Source organism: Haliotis rufescens, unplaced genomic scaffold (assembly GCF_023055435.1).
Source record: "Haliotis rufescens isolate VD_foot unplaced genomic scaffold, xgHalRufe1.0.p SCAF_82, whole genome shotgun sequence".
In the NCBI taxonomy this organism is placed as follows: Eukaryota; Metazoa; Mollusca; class Gastropoda; order Lepetellida; family Haliotidae; genus Haliotis; species Haliotis rufescens.
The window spans coordinates 182,923-199,359 of record NW_025964375.1 but is presented as its reverse complement, the minus strand read 5'-3'; the positions used below and the strand labels follow the sequence as shown (position 1 = coordinate 199,359).

General features: G+C 40.1%; 1 protein-coding gene across 8 annotated transcripts in view; it reads left to right on the top strand.

Moving 5' to 3' along the window:
* LOC124144149 (pleckstrin homology domain-containing family D member 1-like) overlaps positions 1-12,895 on the top strand; it is an 88,326-nt gene extending 75,431 nt beyond the window's left edge. For 2 of the 8 annotated variants that reach the window (XM_046513412.2, XM_046513403.2), the window contains one exon: positions 4,735-12,895. In XM_046513412.2, coding sequence (XP_046369368.2) covers positions 4,735-4,898 — 164 coding nt within the window. In that variant the 3' untranslated portion in view covers positions 4,899-12,895. The remainder of the gene's footprint in view (positions 1-4,734) is intronic. The other 6 variants (XM_046513446.2, XM_046513420.2, XM_046513463.2 and 3 more) reach the window with 5 other exon arrangements.
* The last annotated feature ends 3,542 nt before the right edge of the window (positions 12,896-16,437 follow it).

Below are 16,437 nucleotides of genomic sequence, written 5' to 3'. Positions count from 1 at the left end.
ATGAATTGAACCAGGATTGGTAGGTTACAGTATGTGGGGATTCTGGGGCAAAGAGTTCCCCTGTATCTCTGCTTGTGGTAAGATGAATTGAACCAGGATTGGTAGGTTACAGTATGTGGGGATTCTGGGGCAAAGAGTTCCCCTGTATCTCTGCTTGTGGTAAGATGAATTGAACCAGGATTGGTAGGTTACAGTATGTGGGGATTTCGGGGGCAAAGTGTTCCCCTGTATCTCTGCTTGTGGTAAGATGAATTGAACCAGGATTGGCAGGTTACAGTATGTGGGGATTCTGGGGCAAAGTGTTCCTCTGTATCTCTGCTTGTGGTAAGATGAATTGAACCAGGATTGGTAGGTTACAGTATGTGGGGATTCTGGGGCAAAGTGTTCTCTTGTGTCTCTGCTTGTGGTAAGATGAATTGAACCAGGATTGGCAGGTTACAGTTTTTGGGGATTCCGGGGCAAAGTGTTCGCCTGTATCTCTGCTTGTGGTAAGATGAATTGAACCAGGATTGGCAGGTTACAGTATTGGGGATTCTGGGGCAAAGTGTTCCCCTGTATCTCTGCTTGTGGTAAGATGAATTGAACCAGGATTGGCAGGTTACAGTATTGGGGATTCTGGGGCAAAGTGTTCTCATTTATCTCTGCTTGTGGTAAGATGAATTGAACCAGGATTGGTAGGTTACAGTATGTGGGGATTCCGGGGCAAAGAGTTCCCCTGTATCTCTGCTTGTGGTAAGATGAATTGAACCAGGATTGGCAGGTTACAGTATGTGGGGATTCCGGGGCAAAGAGTTCCCCTGTGTCTCTGCTTGTGGTAAGATGAATTGAACCAGGATTGGCAGGTTACAGTATGTGGGGTTTCCGGGGCAAAGAGTTCCCCTGTATCTCTGCTTGTGGTAAGATGAATTGAACCAGGATTGGTAGGTTACAGTATGTGGGGATTCTGGGGCAAAGAGTTCCCCTGTATCTCTGCTTGTGGTAAGATGAATTGAACCAGGATTGGTAGGTTACAGTATGTGGGGATTCTGGGGCAAAGAGTTCCCCTGTATCTCTGCTTGTGGTAAGATGAATTGAACCAGGATTGGTAGGTTACAGTATGTGGGGATTTCGGGGCAAAGAGTTCCCCTGTATCTCTGCTTGTGGTAAGATGAATTGAACCAGGATTGGCAGGTTACAGTATTGGGGATTCCGGGGCAAAGTGTTCCTCTGTATCTCTGCTTGTGGTAAGATGAATTGAACCAGGATTGGTAGGTAACAGTATGTGGGGATTCTGGGGCAAAGTGTTCTCTTGTGTCTCTGCTTGTGGTAAGATGAATTGAACCAGGATTGGCAGGTTACAGTTTTTGGGGATTCCAGGGCAAAGTGTTCCCCTGTATCTCTGCTTGTGGTAAGATGAATTGAACCAGGATTGGCAGGTTACAGTATTGGGGATTCTGGGGCAAAGTGTTCCCCTGTATCTCTGCTTGTGGTAAGATGAATTGAACCAGGATTGGCAGGTTACAGTATTGGGGATTCTGGGGCAAAGTGTTCTCATGTATCTCTGCTTGTGGTAAGATGAATTGAACCAGGATTGGTAGGTTACAGTATGTGGGGATTCCGGGGCAAAGAGTTCCCCTGTATCTCTGCTTGTGGTAAGATGAATTGAACCAGGATTGGCAGGTTACAGTATGTGGGGATTCCGGGGCAAAGAGTTCCCCTGTGTCTCTGCTTGTGGTAAGATGAATTGAACCAGGATTGGCAGGTTACAGTATGTGGGGTTTCCGGGGCAAAGAGTTCCCCTGTATCTCTGCTTGTGGTAAGATGAATTGAACCAGGATTGGTAGGTTACAGTATGTGGGGATTCTGGGGCAAAGAGTTCCCCTGTATCTCTGCTTGTGGTAAGATGAATTGAACCAGGATTGGTAGGTTACAGTATGTGGGGATTTCGGGGCAAAGTGTTCCCCTGTATCTCTGCTTGTGGTAAGATGAATTGAACCAGGATTGGCAGGTTACAGTATGTGGGGATTCCGGGGCAAAGTGTTCCTCTGTATCTCTGCTTGTGGTAAGATGAATTGAACCAGGATTGGTAGGTTACAGTATGTGGGGATTCTGGGGCAAAGTGTTCTCTTGTGTCTCTGCTTGTGGTAAGATGAATTGAACCAGGATTGGCAGGTTACAGTTTTTGGGGATTCCGGGGCAAAGTGTTCGCCTGTATCTCTGCTTGTGGTAAGATGAATTGAACCAGGATTGGCAGGTTACAGTATTGGGGATTCTGGGGCAAAGTGTTCCCCTGTATCTCTGCTTGTGGTAAGATGAATTGAACCAGGATTAGCAGGTTACAGTAATGGGGAATCTGGGGCAAAGTGTTCTCGTGTATCTCTGCTTGTGGTAAGATGAATTGAACCAGGATTGGCAGGTTACAGTATTGGGGATTCTGGGGCAAAGTGTTCCCCTGTATCTCTGCTTGTGGTAAGATGAATTGAACCAGGATTGGTAGGTTACAGTATGTGGGGATTCCGGGGCAAAGAGTTCCCCTGTATCTCTGCTTGTGGTAAGATGAATTGAACCAGGATTGGCAGGTTACAGTATGTGGGGATTCCGGGGCAAAGAGTTCCCCTGTGTCTCTGCTTGTGGTAAGATGAATTGAACCAGGATTGGCAGGTTACAGTATTGGGGATTCTGGGGCAAAGTGTTCCCCTGTATCTCTGCTTGTGGTAAGATGAATTGAACCAGGATTGGCAGGTTACAGTATGTGGGGATTCTGGGGCAAAGAGTTCCCCTGTATCTCTGCTTGTGGTAAGATGAATTGAACCAGGATTGGCAGGTTACAGTATGTGGGGATTCTGGGGCAAAGTGTTCCCCTGTATCTCTGCTTGTGGTAAGATGAATTGAACCAGGATTGGCAGGTTACAGTATTGGGGATTCTGGGGCAAAGAGTTCCCCTGTATCTCTGCTTGTGGTAAGATGAATTGAACCAGGATTGGCAGGTTACAGTATGTGGGGATTCTGGGGCAAAGTGTTCCCCTGTATCTCTGCTTGTGGTAAGATGAATTGAACCAGGATTGGCAGGTTACAGTATTGGGGATTCTGGGGCAAAGAGTTCCCCTGTATCTCTGCTTGTGGTAAGATGAATTGAACCAGGATTGGCAGGTTACAGTATGTGGGGATTCTGGGGCAAAGTGTTCCCCTGTATCTCTGCTTGTGGTAAGATGAATTGAACCAGGATTGGTAGGTTACAGTATGTGGGGATTCCGGGGCAAAGAGTTCCCCTGTATCTCTGCTTGTGGTAAGATGAATTGAACCAGGATTGGTAGGTTACAGTATTGGGGATTCTGGGGCAAAGTGTTCCCCTGTATCTCTGCTTGTGGTAAGATGTATTGAACCAGGATTGGCAGGTTACAGTATGTGGGGATTCTGGGGCAAAGTGTTCCTCTGTAGCTCTGCTTGTGGTAAGATGAATTAAACCAGGACAGATAATAGATTACAGTATTGGTTCATTGTGTGTCTATGAGCCCTGATAACACATCATAAGAGTGAATCAGTCTTGAGTGACCATTGTTGTACTTTGGGGGAAATAAAACCCAGGTGTTTGGTGTTGATTGTGTGTTGATGCTATCAACCACTGGTTAGTCAGATGGAGACTCAGTTATTTATAGGCTGCCTTGATTAAGTCTTCATATCATGGGGGATAGTGGTGTCAACAGTCGAACTTGTTACTGTTTATTTTCAGCTTTCTCTCTGTACAGCCAGGCATACACATTATGGTCTGCCAAACATCAAACAAACTGAATTTTTTTTATAGGAAATAAAGAAGCATGATAAATGTTATACATAATCTATGTTAATGTTGCTCTGTATTTAGGCCACCCCAGTTTTATTATAGAGATAAATCGGCTCTGCATGCCCCCTAATCCTTCGACCCCGCCCCATCAACCTCTCCATGAAAAAAACAACATGCATCTGGCCAAGTGCAGTTTAGATACTTGCATGTGCATGTATAAAATTTTGCATGTCAAATATTCATTCAAGAAAAATGTCATTGCAGCTGTGTATATGGATCCCAATATATATACCATCATGTATGCTAGAAAAACAATCTCTTCTGGTCTTAGATACAAAAGCAAAGTCTACAATGGGACGTTAGTGTTCAGATGATTGTATAATAACAGTAGCATGACAACCTTTTTGTAAGAAGACACTGAGCTTCTAATTTGGGCTGGGTCTAACAGTAAACTAAATTGAATGAAGGCCTGGGCTGTAAAGGGAGGTAACCGCATGCTATATTTGATCGTATTGTATTTAGGTATTAGTATTTTTTAATGGTTTTTTTTAAATGGAAATAAAAATGAAACGTGTGGCAGACTTTATGATGATGTGGGCTGTGCCTGAGAAGCAAGACTATTATTTTTTTAGCCTCACCAACCATGTCACAAGCTTTAATCTTTACACTCACAGTTTTCTTCTGCCACGTAATGAAACATGGATAAAATGGTCACATGATCTTAGAATCGTGGCGGTGAGGATGCTGTTAGGACTGGTGCCAGTGATGCTGCAAAGAAAATGTTGTTATTGTTATAGAAATGAAGGATACTTTATGAATTATCCTGGTTGACATCTGTACACTATAGCTGTTCCTTGTCTGACTTCTTATAGTTGTAATGTTTGATTTTGGTAATTGGAATTAATAAATGACATTGCCCCTCTGGTAATAGCAATTTATAATAATAATTGACATTAACTGTTTCTTTTTTTCAGGGAATCGCCCATTAACAATGTGCCTTAAGCCTGAGGGCGGTGTCAAACCCAGCATTGGCATCAAACGATCCGTAACTTCCGTTGACAGATCCGCCAGGGACCGCTTATTCAGTGACCAAGAACCAAAAAGTCCTGACTCTGTTTTATATGAAGATCACCTATGATGAAGAACACCTATAATATTCACTAACGCCTAGATGTTTACAGCATTAAAATCTGTCCGATGTTAGGCCACACTTTTTTTATTTTATGTTTCACGAATTTATTCCTTCTCTCTCACACAAGGTCGGTCAAAATCAAAATCAAAATAGATTTCAATTATTTATTTTATGAAAATCATTCTGCTGTTGAGTTGCAGCTGGCTTCTTGAATCACGGATAGTGATGTAGACATGGAATTTATGTATAACATTTATATTGTATAAAAGGGTCTATATTAGTAGCAGGAGACATAAGAAAAATATATATTTGTATGTTTAATTGATTTCTTAGACCGGCTGCTTTTCAGTAGGGGCAGCAGGCCGTGAAACGAAAAATAAAAAATGTGTGGCCTAAAGGAAATATGTCTTGAGTGTTTCCAAAGATAGACTTGTCTCCCTTTCAGCGCTGTGCATGGTGTTGATGCTTGTATGTTATTGGTGCTGATATAGGATTAGGCTGAACTGTAGGGTATGTTGTGTAAGATGAATAGGTTATGGTAATGAATGATACTGCTGTATCCACTCTCCGAGTTCACTTCTCGTGATTCTAACAGCTTTCAGTTATGTTTGCTTGTAAGTACTGTTAACCTGAAAATTACATAACTTACTGAATCTATATTTAAATATGTATAACTGTTATTTGACTGACTGATGTAAGGTGCAAAATATTATGGACATATTTCCTGTCATACTTGTGAGTCAGGAATAAAAATTATACAAGTTAAGAACAACTGGGGTCTTGGACTCTCATCCTTGTGCTGGCTGCCCTGGTGTAGCATCATAACCCTCATGACAGATCAAGACTCACACACGTCAAATGTCTGTCCGATTTGAGAACATGAAGAGGTATGGCTTGGGCAATGGTAGTTCATGGATGGCTCGCTCATCCTTGTGCTGGCTACCCTGGTGTAGCATCATACCCTGATGACAGATCAAGACTCCCCCCACATGTCAATGCCCCAGGTGAGGAAGATATGGAGCAGTGGTTGGATCAGGTGAGCACAGTACTTCACATGTTATCCTGCGTCCTGCTGCTCCGTCAGCATCACACCTTGACAGTACCAGGTGTAGTCAGGTGTGATCATTTGCTGTGATTTTTCTAATAATATCTAACCCCAGTTCAGTTTACTTATCTTGGATATTTATTGTGTTAACCATGAATGATGGCTGTTGTAAGCTTGATGACCTCGTGTATAAAGCAAACGAACAACTCATAACACTCATGTATAGGTACTTAACTGGACTCGTCCTGCTCCTATGATGTATTATGGTACACCTTTTTGAGACATAGGTTGTTAAATAATCACTAGTGTTGTTAAATGTGAATAGCAAGGGTGCCATGAGGATACTGATGGGGGTATACTGCTTACCATAAAACTACTTAATTTAAAACTATCGGAAGATGCATCAAATTTTTGCTGTACAGGAGTAACATAAAATATCCATAAGAATTACTTTGCATCAATTTGACTATACGAATGTACTTACCAAATATCATACATTTTAAGACACCATTCAAATTAAACTAAATATGATTGGGAAAACTGATCCGAGACATTTTTGTTGACAAAGCCGAAAAAATAATGACTAAACACCCAAATTATACTGATTATTGCCTTGTGTCGACCCCATCAGGACCCTCTAGCATGCTAACAAGTATATTGTTATGTTCAGTACAGGATCAAGTGTCCACAAGTGAGGCTTTATGTTGCTAACAGCTTGCCTTGATTGGCATCAGAAATACATATCAGATACTCAGTGTTCAAGCACAAGAACACGTATCATAGGGCGTGAATCGAACATGTGCACAGCTCTTTCCATAACCTGTGTATGCAGTCATGTCCGTGCAACATGCATTGCTCATTACTTGTGTATTGTCTTTATATTGTCCAAAGTGCAATCACAACTGTGCCATATGTGCAAGTCATATTTCAGCCATACAGAAAGTACCTGTATATGTTATACATGTTCCACCAGTCACCTGTGCAAGTTGGTTGGTTGGTTTGTTGTTTAACGCCGCACTCAGCAATATTTCAGCTCTATGAAGGCGTTCTGTAAATAATCGAGTCTGGACCAGACAATCCAGTGATTAATATCATGGGCATCGATCCACGCAATTGGGATCGATGACATGCATCAACCAAGTCATCGAGCCTGACCACCCGATCCCGTTAGTGTGTGAAGACGTTCCCCACCAGGGAGTTGGCTCACTGCTCCACGACAGTGCTGGTCCGGCTAACTGCAGGTGGGTGGTTGGGTAGCCTCGTGGGTGAAGCGTTCGCTTGTCACGCCAATAGTCCTGGTTCTATCTCCACAGGGGTAAAATGTGTGGAGCCATTTCTGGTGTCCCCTGTCTTAATATTAGTAAAATCGGTGTAAAATCCTACTCACTCACTATCTGTAGGCAGATTATGTGTTAAGAGACCCTCTCTCAGACTATGACTATGGACGATTCGGTTCAACTTTTCATCCATTTAGAACTTGTTGAAACCCTGAGATAATCAAGGTTAGTTCTAAATAATGTAGTTCACTCGTCACGCTGAAGACCCGGGTTCGATTCCCGACATGGGTACAATGTGTGAAGCCCATTTCTGGTGTTCCCCGCCATGATATTGATGGAATATCGGCGTAAGACCATACTCACTCACTCACCCCCCAAATTATGTAATAGACACATGAACATACAATAAGAAGATACACCTAAAATACATCTGAAACTTGAGCCTGGGAACAGTTTAAGATTGTAATATTACTTGATATACTATATATTATGCTGTGTGTTGATGCCATGATGCAGTGTGACGCTTTAATGTAGCTGCTGTGATGTGGATGAATGTTTGTTTGTATACACTGTACTGTCAGTCAATCTTCCAGATAAACTGTCTACCTGGGGATCACATGGTTAAACAGTTTCCCTGGGAGAATATTCATACCAGCTTTTTCTGTCCCGTCACATAAGGCCTACATTTAGAAAACGCTTTGAGAACCTTCAGAATTTGGGAATGGTTAAAAGTAAGAAAATGTTCTGTCTGAACAATCGTCATGATATGGCTGAAATACTGCCGATGTGATGTTAAATCTTAACTCACTCACTCACTCTGTCTGGACTTGGTAAGTTCTTTATGTTCACATCAAATTTGCAATTAAACAATAACTTGTAAAATATTGTTTGGTTGTCTAACTATCCTTTTTCGTTGTCTCACTCCATCCATCAGAGGCATGGAAGAAACGATTTTTGCATGCCCGTGACAAAACTGTTAAATTGTCAGCTTTGTGAAGTGGTATCTATATTGGTATCCATATTGATGTCCAGACAGTTGCTGTAAATAGTCCTGATCATCCATGATGACCGCTATGTAGATATGTAAGTAGACCTCAAGGCTAGTCCTGATCATGTAGTGAAGATGAAGATGGGGAGGCTTCAGTTTATCATTCCTTCTGCCACAGGTTGATAATTAATTAAGAATGTAATTAAATTGATTTGTTTATATATATGTCTAGCTGTAAAAAATTAAGTCATGGGATGTTTTTGCCTTTGTATTGAGACAGGATATTTCAGAATTATTTAGAGTTATGTTGAGGTAATCGGTTGTGAAGTACAATCAGGGAGGTGTGATGATGTAGGAATACAGTGTTTGGGTTTGATTTTCAGTTTGTATGATCCAATGTTCTGTTTGGTTCTGATTGTAAACCGCTGTTCCAGAATCAGGTTTGTTATGATCATCCATATAATCACAAGATGATCAACATGGGGAGATTTTCAAGGAAAATATCAGGAAAAGTCAGGACATATCATTAGTCAAACTGAGACTGGTGAAGTATTTTAACCTCTCTGCGAGCCTTCATTGTGAATATGACAGAAATATAGTATGGAGATGACTAATTTTCAAAGTTTACAAAGTACATCAAATATGTCTGCCTTGGCTGTTTTCCTGTGGTTAGTGTATGTTATGTACCTGCTTTGTTGACCTGGGCCCACTTGCACAAAGCGATCTTAGCGCTAAGATGCTCGTAACTCCCATACTTTAACATAGGCTTACAATAGTTGTAGCGCTAAGATCGCTTTGTGCACGTGGGCCCTGGACATGGAAGTATCAGTTTCCACAACAACAGAAGGAATTTATCAGAATTCGAAGGTTTACAAAGATTCCAGACACAATCTTGTTTTCATTTAGCCACAATACTTTCCACACTGCTTGCACACATATATCAAACAAAATTGACAAACAATTGTAATTTTCCTCATATTTACATCAATTTACTTGGGTAGGTGGGGAAAAAATAATAGAATTTTTCTATTTCAATCAAAATGTTGAATTCTTTGGCTTCTGAGCAGTGTTAGTTGAGTCTGTTGTGGCAGTTTATCATATTTAAAAACAGTTGTTTTGTGGTAAACACTTTAATTTCATTTTGTGATTTTGTGGAATAATGGAAAGTGTATACTTTCCATATTCTAGGCTTGGTGCAATCTGTAAGCTAGTTTGTTTATTTTAAAAGCCTCGTATGTCGATATATAGATACCGGGATCATCACACCTGCTCCTGGTTTACTCTGTACATTTGTGTATCATGTTCTTCCACAGTTGTCTTCTTCCCAGACTTAACGACGTGTTATGCATAGGATATCTGTATAGTAATATATTTTAGAGCAAACTTTAGTTGATTTGTTCTATCTAGCATCATTCCTTTATTCAACAATGTTTTACTTTTCAGAAATACTTTCAGCATTATTTTGTTTGCACTATTCTTGTATTACCATATACAAATTATTATATTTGTATAAACTTTGTTCTCATTTTTCCATTAGGTGTGTGGGACTTTTTGTAAGAAAGTCTTTGTCATTTTATTAAAAAATAATTTGTCATCAGTAATGTTTTATAATCACTCGAAACATTGCACTCCAAATCTCCAGTTCAAGTATCTGTATGTAAATATTGATCTTCACATCTTTAGCTTTAGTTTCTACTTAAGAATTTGTTATGGGAAATTGTCTGTGCACCAAACCTTACAACATTTCGTTTTATTTTATTTTTTTCTTCACGACATTTTGACCTATCTGGAATAAGAGAAATCTTTCAATGTGTATAAAGATCTATGTAAATATTTCATATTTTTTAAATATTTGATGAACAAGATAGGGACATGAGGAACCATTCTATATTTTGTCTTATTGCTGATATGAGTATTTCTGAAATCTTTGATACATGTAATTTTAAAGGGCAAATCGGGTAGCACAGTAGTTGCTGTGGCTGCACATCATGCCTAGAACATGAGTTTGATTCCCATATGGTTACATTGTGTCGAGTACATTAAGTGTGTCTCTGACATTTGCCAACTGTAGTATGATAGGAAAACATCAAAGGTACAATTAAAATAGGCTATCTAACCATTTGTCAAACTTAAAACACTTTTGAATACATCAAAAATTAGGTTATGAAATTAATTCCAATTCGTATGAAACGACACAGTTAGGAAAAAAATGATGATAAAATTTATCATCAGTCATTTTCCTAACTATGTTGTTATTTTGTGGTTACTTTGAGATAAGGGACAGGATATAGATTTGGGGTATGTAGCATGAAGTTTCCACAGGCTTTTGTGGGGTGGTTGGGTAGCCTAGTGGTTAAAGCGTTCACTCATCACGCCAAAGACCCAGGTTCGATTCCCAACATGGGTACAATGTGTGAAGCCCATTCCTGGTGTCCCCCGCCGTGATATTGCTGGAATATTGCTAAAAGCGGCGTAAAACCATGCTCACTCACTCACAGGCTTTTGTCTATCACTAAAATGTTAATAGTTAACATTTGTCTACCTAAGACAAATATTCATCACTGGGCCATTTAGAGTTTTTTTTAACCACCTATATCTGTTCAAGGGGCCAGTCTTTCTACACACTATTGACAAAATTTAGATGAAACACTGAAACCTCAAATTTTGAAATGTCTTTATAAAATATGTATGAAACAAATAATTGATGTGTTTGGACTCTTGCTATGTAATATGACTGAAACCTCAAATTTTGAAATGTCTTTATAAAATATGTATGAAACAAATAATTGATGTGTTTTGACTCTTGCTATGTAATATGACTGGAAGGGTATAGGCCTACATAGTTTTCTGTTCAGGGGAACTGTTCAAAGTTTCTATGCACATCTGCGGTATAATGGGTCATTCATCAGAATTATCTATCAAGACATAAGATACTTGTATGCTATTTTTACACATACACAATGTCTTTCAAGTTGTTGTCACATATCATTAGGTTTAGACTGCAAGGTCAAGAAAGAGAACTCTAATTTTCTGATCTGTAGTTATCTCCCTTGAATAGCTTGTAGACACTTTGAAGATGATCCCAGCTTGGAGTATCTCAGATTGTACAAATATCCTAACTGTGCCACAGCCTGTTTCAATTTGTGATTTGCTCTCCATGGTGCCACATTGATGCAAGAAAGTTTGTTTTGAGTTACCAGTTGTCCAGTGTCCATCCCACCTACCGGTAATACTCTTACAATATTTTCAAATATCACAGTTGAATTTCTGCATGTAAATATTTCAATAGTTTAAAATAGAACTTGAAATACCACTGCTGTATCAGTGTTAGAGAGCTCCTTGACCATGGTAGACGAGAGGACGTCTCATAAAGAATTCCCATAAACAGGTAGCCAGTGTAAGATTTGCAGGGAGGCTCAATGTCTACCATTGTCTTTATTAAAATATACATCATTACATGGAGATTTGTTTAACAAGCTGAAAGTTACTCAGGCAGTTCAAGGAAGATTTTATTTAATGCAAAATATATATATATGACTGATGTATATCTGATGTGAAATTGTATATTCACTTGTGGACTTTGTGAAAAATGTTATTTTCATCTTTATTACATGTACTTATAGAAATTGAGCATTGCCATTTCTAAACCCTTTTTGCCTAAAGGAGCATCCACTTGATTAGTATAGGGGAGGGGGTGGGTATGGGTATTTTCCACAATTCATTTTTTTCGCCACTGCCAACAAACTATTCATTTTGGGCATATTTCTGAACAAACTATTTGTTAAATAAGCTCCTCTCTCTCTCTCTCTCTCTCCCCCCCCCCAAGTTCAAATAGACTCTCCCATTAGAAATTTCTATTTTTTACTGTTAGGGACAGAATTGGGGATGATATGTTTCATGAATGCCTGTTTGAATTGCTTGGATGTACAGAGATGCTGGGGATATGACTAGTTAACTGCTTGATACATTCAGCTGCAGTAGGAATCCCAAGTTGTGGAAGCTAGTCCAATGCAAAAGAATTGACCTGAAATATTACTTTGATAGTTGAATGCATACAGTTATATAACAGTGTGTACACATTTTTCAACTACTAACCCGCATGGGTACAATGTGTGAAGCTTGTTTCTGGTGTCCCCTGCCGTGACATTGCTGGAATATTGCTAAAAGCGGCATAAAACCATACTCACTCACTCACTCACTATTTGACTGGAGGTTATTGATTGTTTTTAGTGCACATTTCAGATTTGAATTGATATAGCAAAATATATTCCTAGTTTCTTTTCTTTTTATAAATAATTGAGTTGGGACTTCTATGAAATATGACAATATCCCCTTCTTCCAACATGGTCCATTTGTTTGTGTTTCTTCAAGAAGCTGACTTGGTTCTCCGAAAAGCTTATTAATTTAGTGAAACAATTCTTGTGAGAAGCCACACGATGTGGAACATAGTGTAAGATCAGGTTTGATAATGTTTTGATAGAAAGTGAGATACTCTTGAGAGACGACTGGAAATTCTGAGTAGCCAAATTTGAGATTATTCACTTTGCCAATCTGTTATATTTTTATTCCAGACCATTGTTAATTGGATGAAACATTGTACATTGTTGTGCAGGTATTGCATATTCCTCAACCACATTATTGTTAAACTGTTTTAGATCATGCAAGAACATTAAAGAGGTGTTGTTTTTGTCAAGAGGTGCTTTTTTGTCTGTTGTTAGCTGTCAGTCAAGTGGGACAGGCATTTGTACTGAGCCCTCCAACTCCTGCTTGATTATGTTATAAGAAGCTACCTGATCACAACAACTGTAACAAAGCAGTCAGTAATCCATGTTATTGTTTGTTTTTTTTTTTGTTTCACACTGCACTCAGCAATATTCCAGCTGTATGGCAGCGGTCTGTAAATAATCAAGTCTGGAACAGACAATCCAGTGATTGACATCATGAGTATCAATCTACGCAATTGGGATACAATGACATGCATCAACCAAGTCAGCGAGGCTGACCACCCGATCCTGTTAGTCGCCTCTTGGCACAAGCATAGTTGCCTTTTATGGCAAGCATGGGTTGGTGAAGACCTATTCTACACTGGGTATCATCCATGTGAACTTGTTATAGGATTTGATTAAGGTAATTTTCTGTTTATTTACAATAAATGTGATGTTCATGATGAAGTGACATATTGCTGATTTGGGTGGTGAACCACACAATCCAGTGATTGAGATCAGCATTTACCTACACAGATGGGATAGGATGACATGCATCAACCAAGTCACAGAGCCTGACCACCCGATCCTGACCACCCGATCCTGACCACCCGATCCCTTTGGTGTCCTCTTACCATATTAGATAGTCGCCTCTTACTGCAAGCATAGGTTGCTGAAGACCTATTCTAATCCGGATCTTCGTGGGGCCTTTCATTGTGACTTTTAGTCCAATGACTTGCTGATAGTTACTGACTTTTACTCTAAGGAACCCAACACATTAGCAACGAAATTGACAAAACTGAATAGAGAGCAGTCATCTATGTTCTACCGTAGAAGATCAATCACCAAAGAATATTGAACGTTTGAGCTAACAAGAATCCGTGGCGTGCAAACATTTCGGGTCACCCCAAAACAAATTTACCCCACTATTACCCGACCCTACCCGGGTACCCACTGTAGGTCTCAGGAGATAGATACAAATGTCCGATTGGGCATAGTTTGACCGTAGCCCTGGCAAAATGTCTTTAGATACTCGTATAAACGATCTGGTCATGCATACACTGAAGTTGACTTAAGTTTTATCTCTATTCAAATTTATATAATCAGAAAGAAATGCGAACAATTTTTGCCATTAAACAATATATCACTTGACTAACCACAGGTCCGGGTAGTCCTTTGGGTATCCGGGTCCTACTCAGGAACCACCGGGACCGCCTCCGTGGTCTACTGGTAGAGCGTCCTCCCGGAGAGCGGAAGGTCCGGAGTTCGATGCCCGGCCGCGTCATACCAAAAGACGTTAAAAGATGGTACTTGTTGTTACCCTGTCTGGTGATCGGCATTAAGGGGCTAAAACAAGGACTGGTCGGCTCGGAGTCAGTATACTGTGTCTGAGTGGGGTATTCATGTTAAACTGCGGCATAGTATCTCAGTGGGCTAGCACTATAAATCGGCATCAGTCCGGACTAGTACAAGCAGCCACACGAACACACACACGTACATGCACGTCGCTATATAAGTGCAGTAATCTTGGACGCGACGTTAAACCCCTATTTCACCTCACTGAGCGCCAGTACAGTTCATTTTGAGAATATAATATCGCTAGCTTAAAATATTTTCAATTGAAAATCAAACATGAAAAACAAAAACAACTGAGAGGTATAATTTCATTTGCTCCTCAATTTATTCATCGATTTTTACCGTTATCGTTCAGGAGGTGTGTAACGATGACGGCGATGTACAGACCTATTTTTGATTGCAGTGGGTCATTACTGATGCAGGCGCCATTCATATTAAACACTGTAATCATGTATTGTGCAGACCGACAATGTGACGCAGAGGTCGCCATAGGAAAACACCACACACAGTTGAATACATTGTTATCGTAGGTAGAACATGAAAGAAATCAGAAACCTTAACGAACGCAAGAAATAAGATCAACAAACCATTGGTGCTTTCATGGCACCGACTTTGGATCTATCTTATCACAGTCATGCATATTTTACTACTTTTACCATGCAAGGTAAAGTCACCCAGTGCCAGTATTGATTGTCCGTGTGTAGCTGTAGATTGCCGAATAGAACATATACATGGCGATCTGGGCCGCCAGCAGCTAGCACACGGTCAGGAGAGCTGGTGGTATGTCAGGTAAGAACGATACTGTTTCTGATGAATATGCATTATTATATTTAGGTAATCCTTTTGATAATTAGCAGAGTAGAAATGTTCGTACGTGAGAGGTTAGCACAAGGGAAAGTGGAAATTAACGTTATAGTTTGTAAACGACCTTGATTTGATATAATTTAACAACAAAGCGTTATGTAATTGAAGTTCACGTCTTTCTTGTATGTTAATGCTGTAGAATCATTTGTTGACGATGCACTTGGATTGTTTTGAAGGAGCTATTCGCACATTTTGATTTCTAGATGTGAAAGGAGAGACTAATATATCACTGGAATTAGGACATGAGGCATACATATATAGGCATGTGGCCGGGTGAAAAGTCATGAGTTTACAGTTTTAAAATTGTTTATAACGGGGTCTGTCAGAAGGATTACAGTTGTACCACGCTGGCCTGATAATGATATAATGACACATTAGTAGTTGAGAACACGAGTAAACGTAAGCTGTAACCATCAAGTGGGTCAGATATTGTTGCCAACCAAACCACGTTACGCACGACGCACTCTGGGTACTGGGAACCTATGCTGACCCGGAGTTAACGGGGGCCATCTTCCAAGAGCAACACGACACACACACATACACACGCACTCACGCACTCACGTACACACGCACACACGCACACACACATGTATATACATATAGCCAATACTGCAATTGTCAGGATCCGCTGGACATCAGTTCGAATCACCGTTCGACACGATTATGACCCTTGATTCAGTAGCATGAAATCACATTTTTCTCTGCATATTCCCTAGAAGGACCAATTTCATTAAAATCTGATCTTAGTTCTCGTTATCGCTAAACAAAGATCTGAGGACATCCCATTAAGGGTCACGTCAGAACGACCTTTCATCCAACCAATCAGAGCGTCGCTTACCAGATCATGAAAGTGACAGTCGGAATGAGTTTTCTAATCATGCAACCACGAAATATTTAATACGGGGTTTTCCGAACGACAGTTACGGGTTTTATGATTATATACATACAATCTAGGCCATCTATAAGCCATTCCAGAATGTTCTTCTTATCAGTTTTAATTTTCTTAATCGAGAATACGTCAAAATAAGTTTCGAAGCGTAGTCGCCAGTTTGAAACTAGTGTCGTAAAGCTCGAGAAAGCTGCCTTCTGATTGGCTAATGTCGATTTCTTGTCAGTCATTTCATTGGTCGTTCAAAATTCGCGAAAGGTCGTTCTGACATGACCCGTAATTGGACGTCCTCAGATCTTTGTTTAGCGGTAGCGAAAACTAAGATCTGATTTTAATGAGATTGTAGAAAGACGTGTCAACACTGATCGAACTATGACCGTCCAATCTAACTGAAGGATGCATGGGTTCTTCGGCCAATCAGCT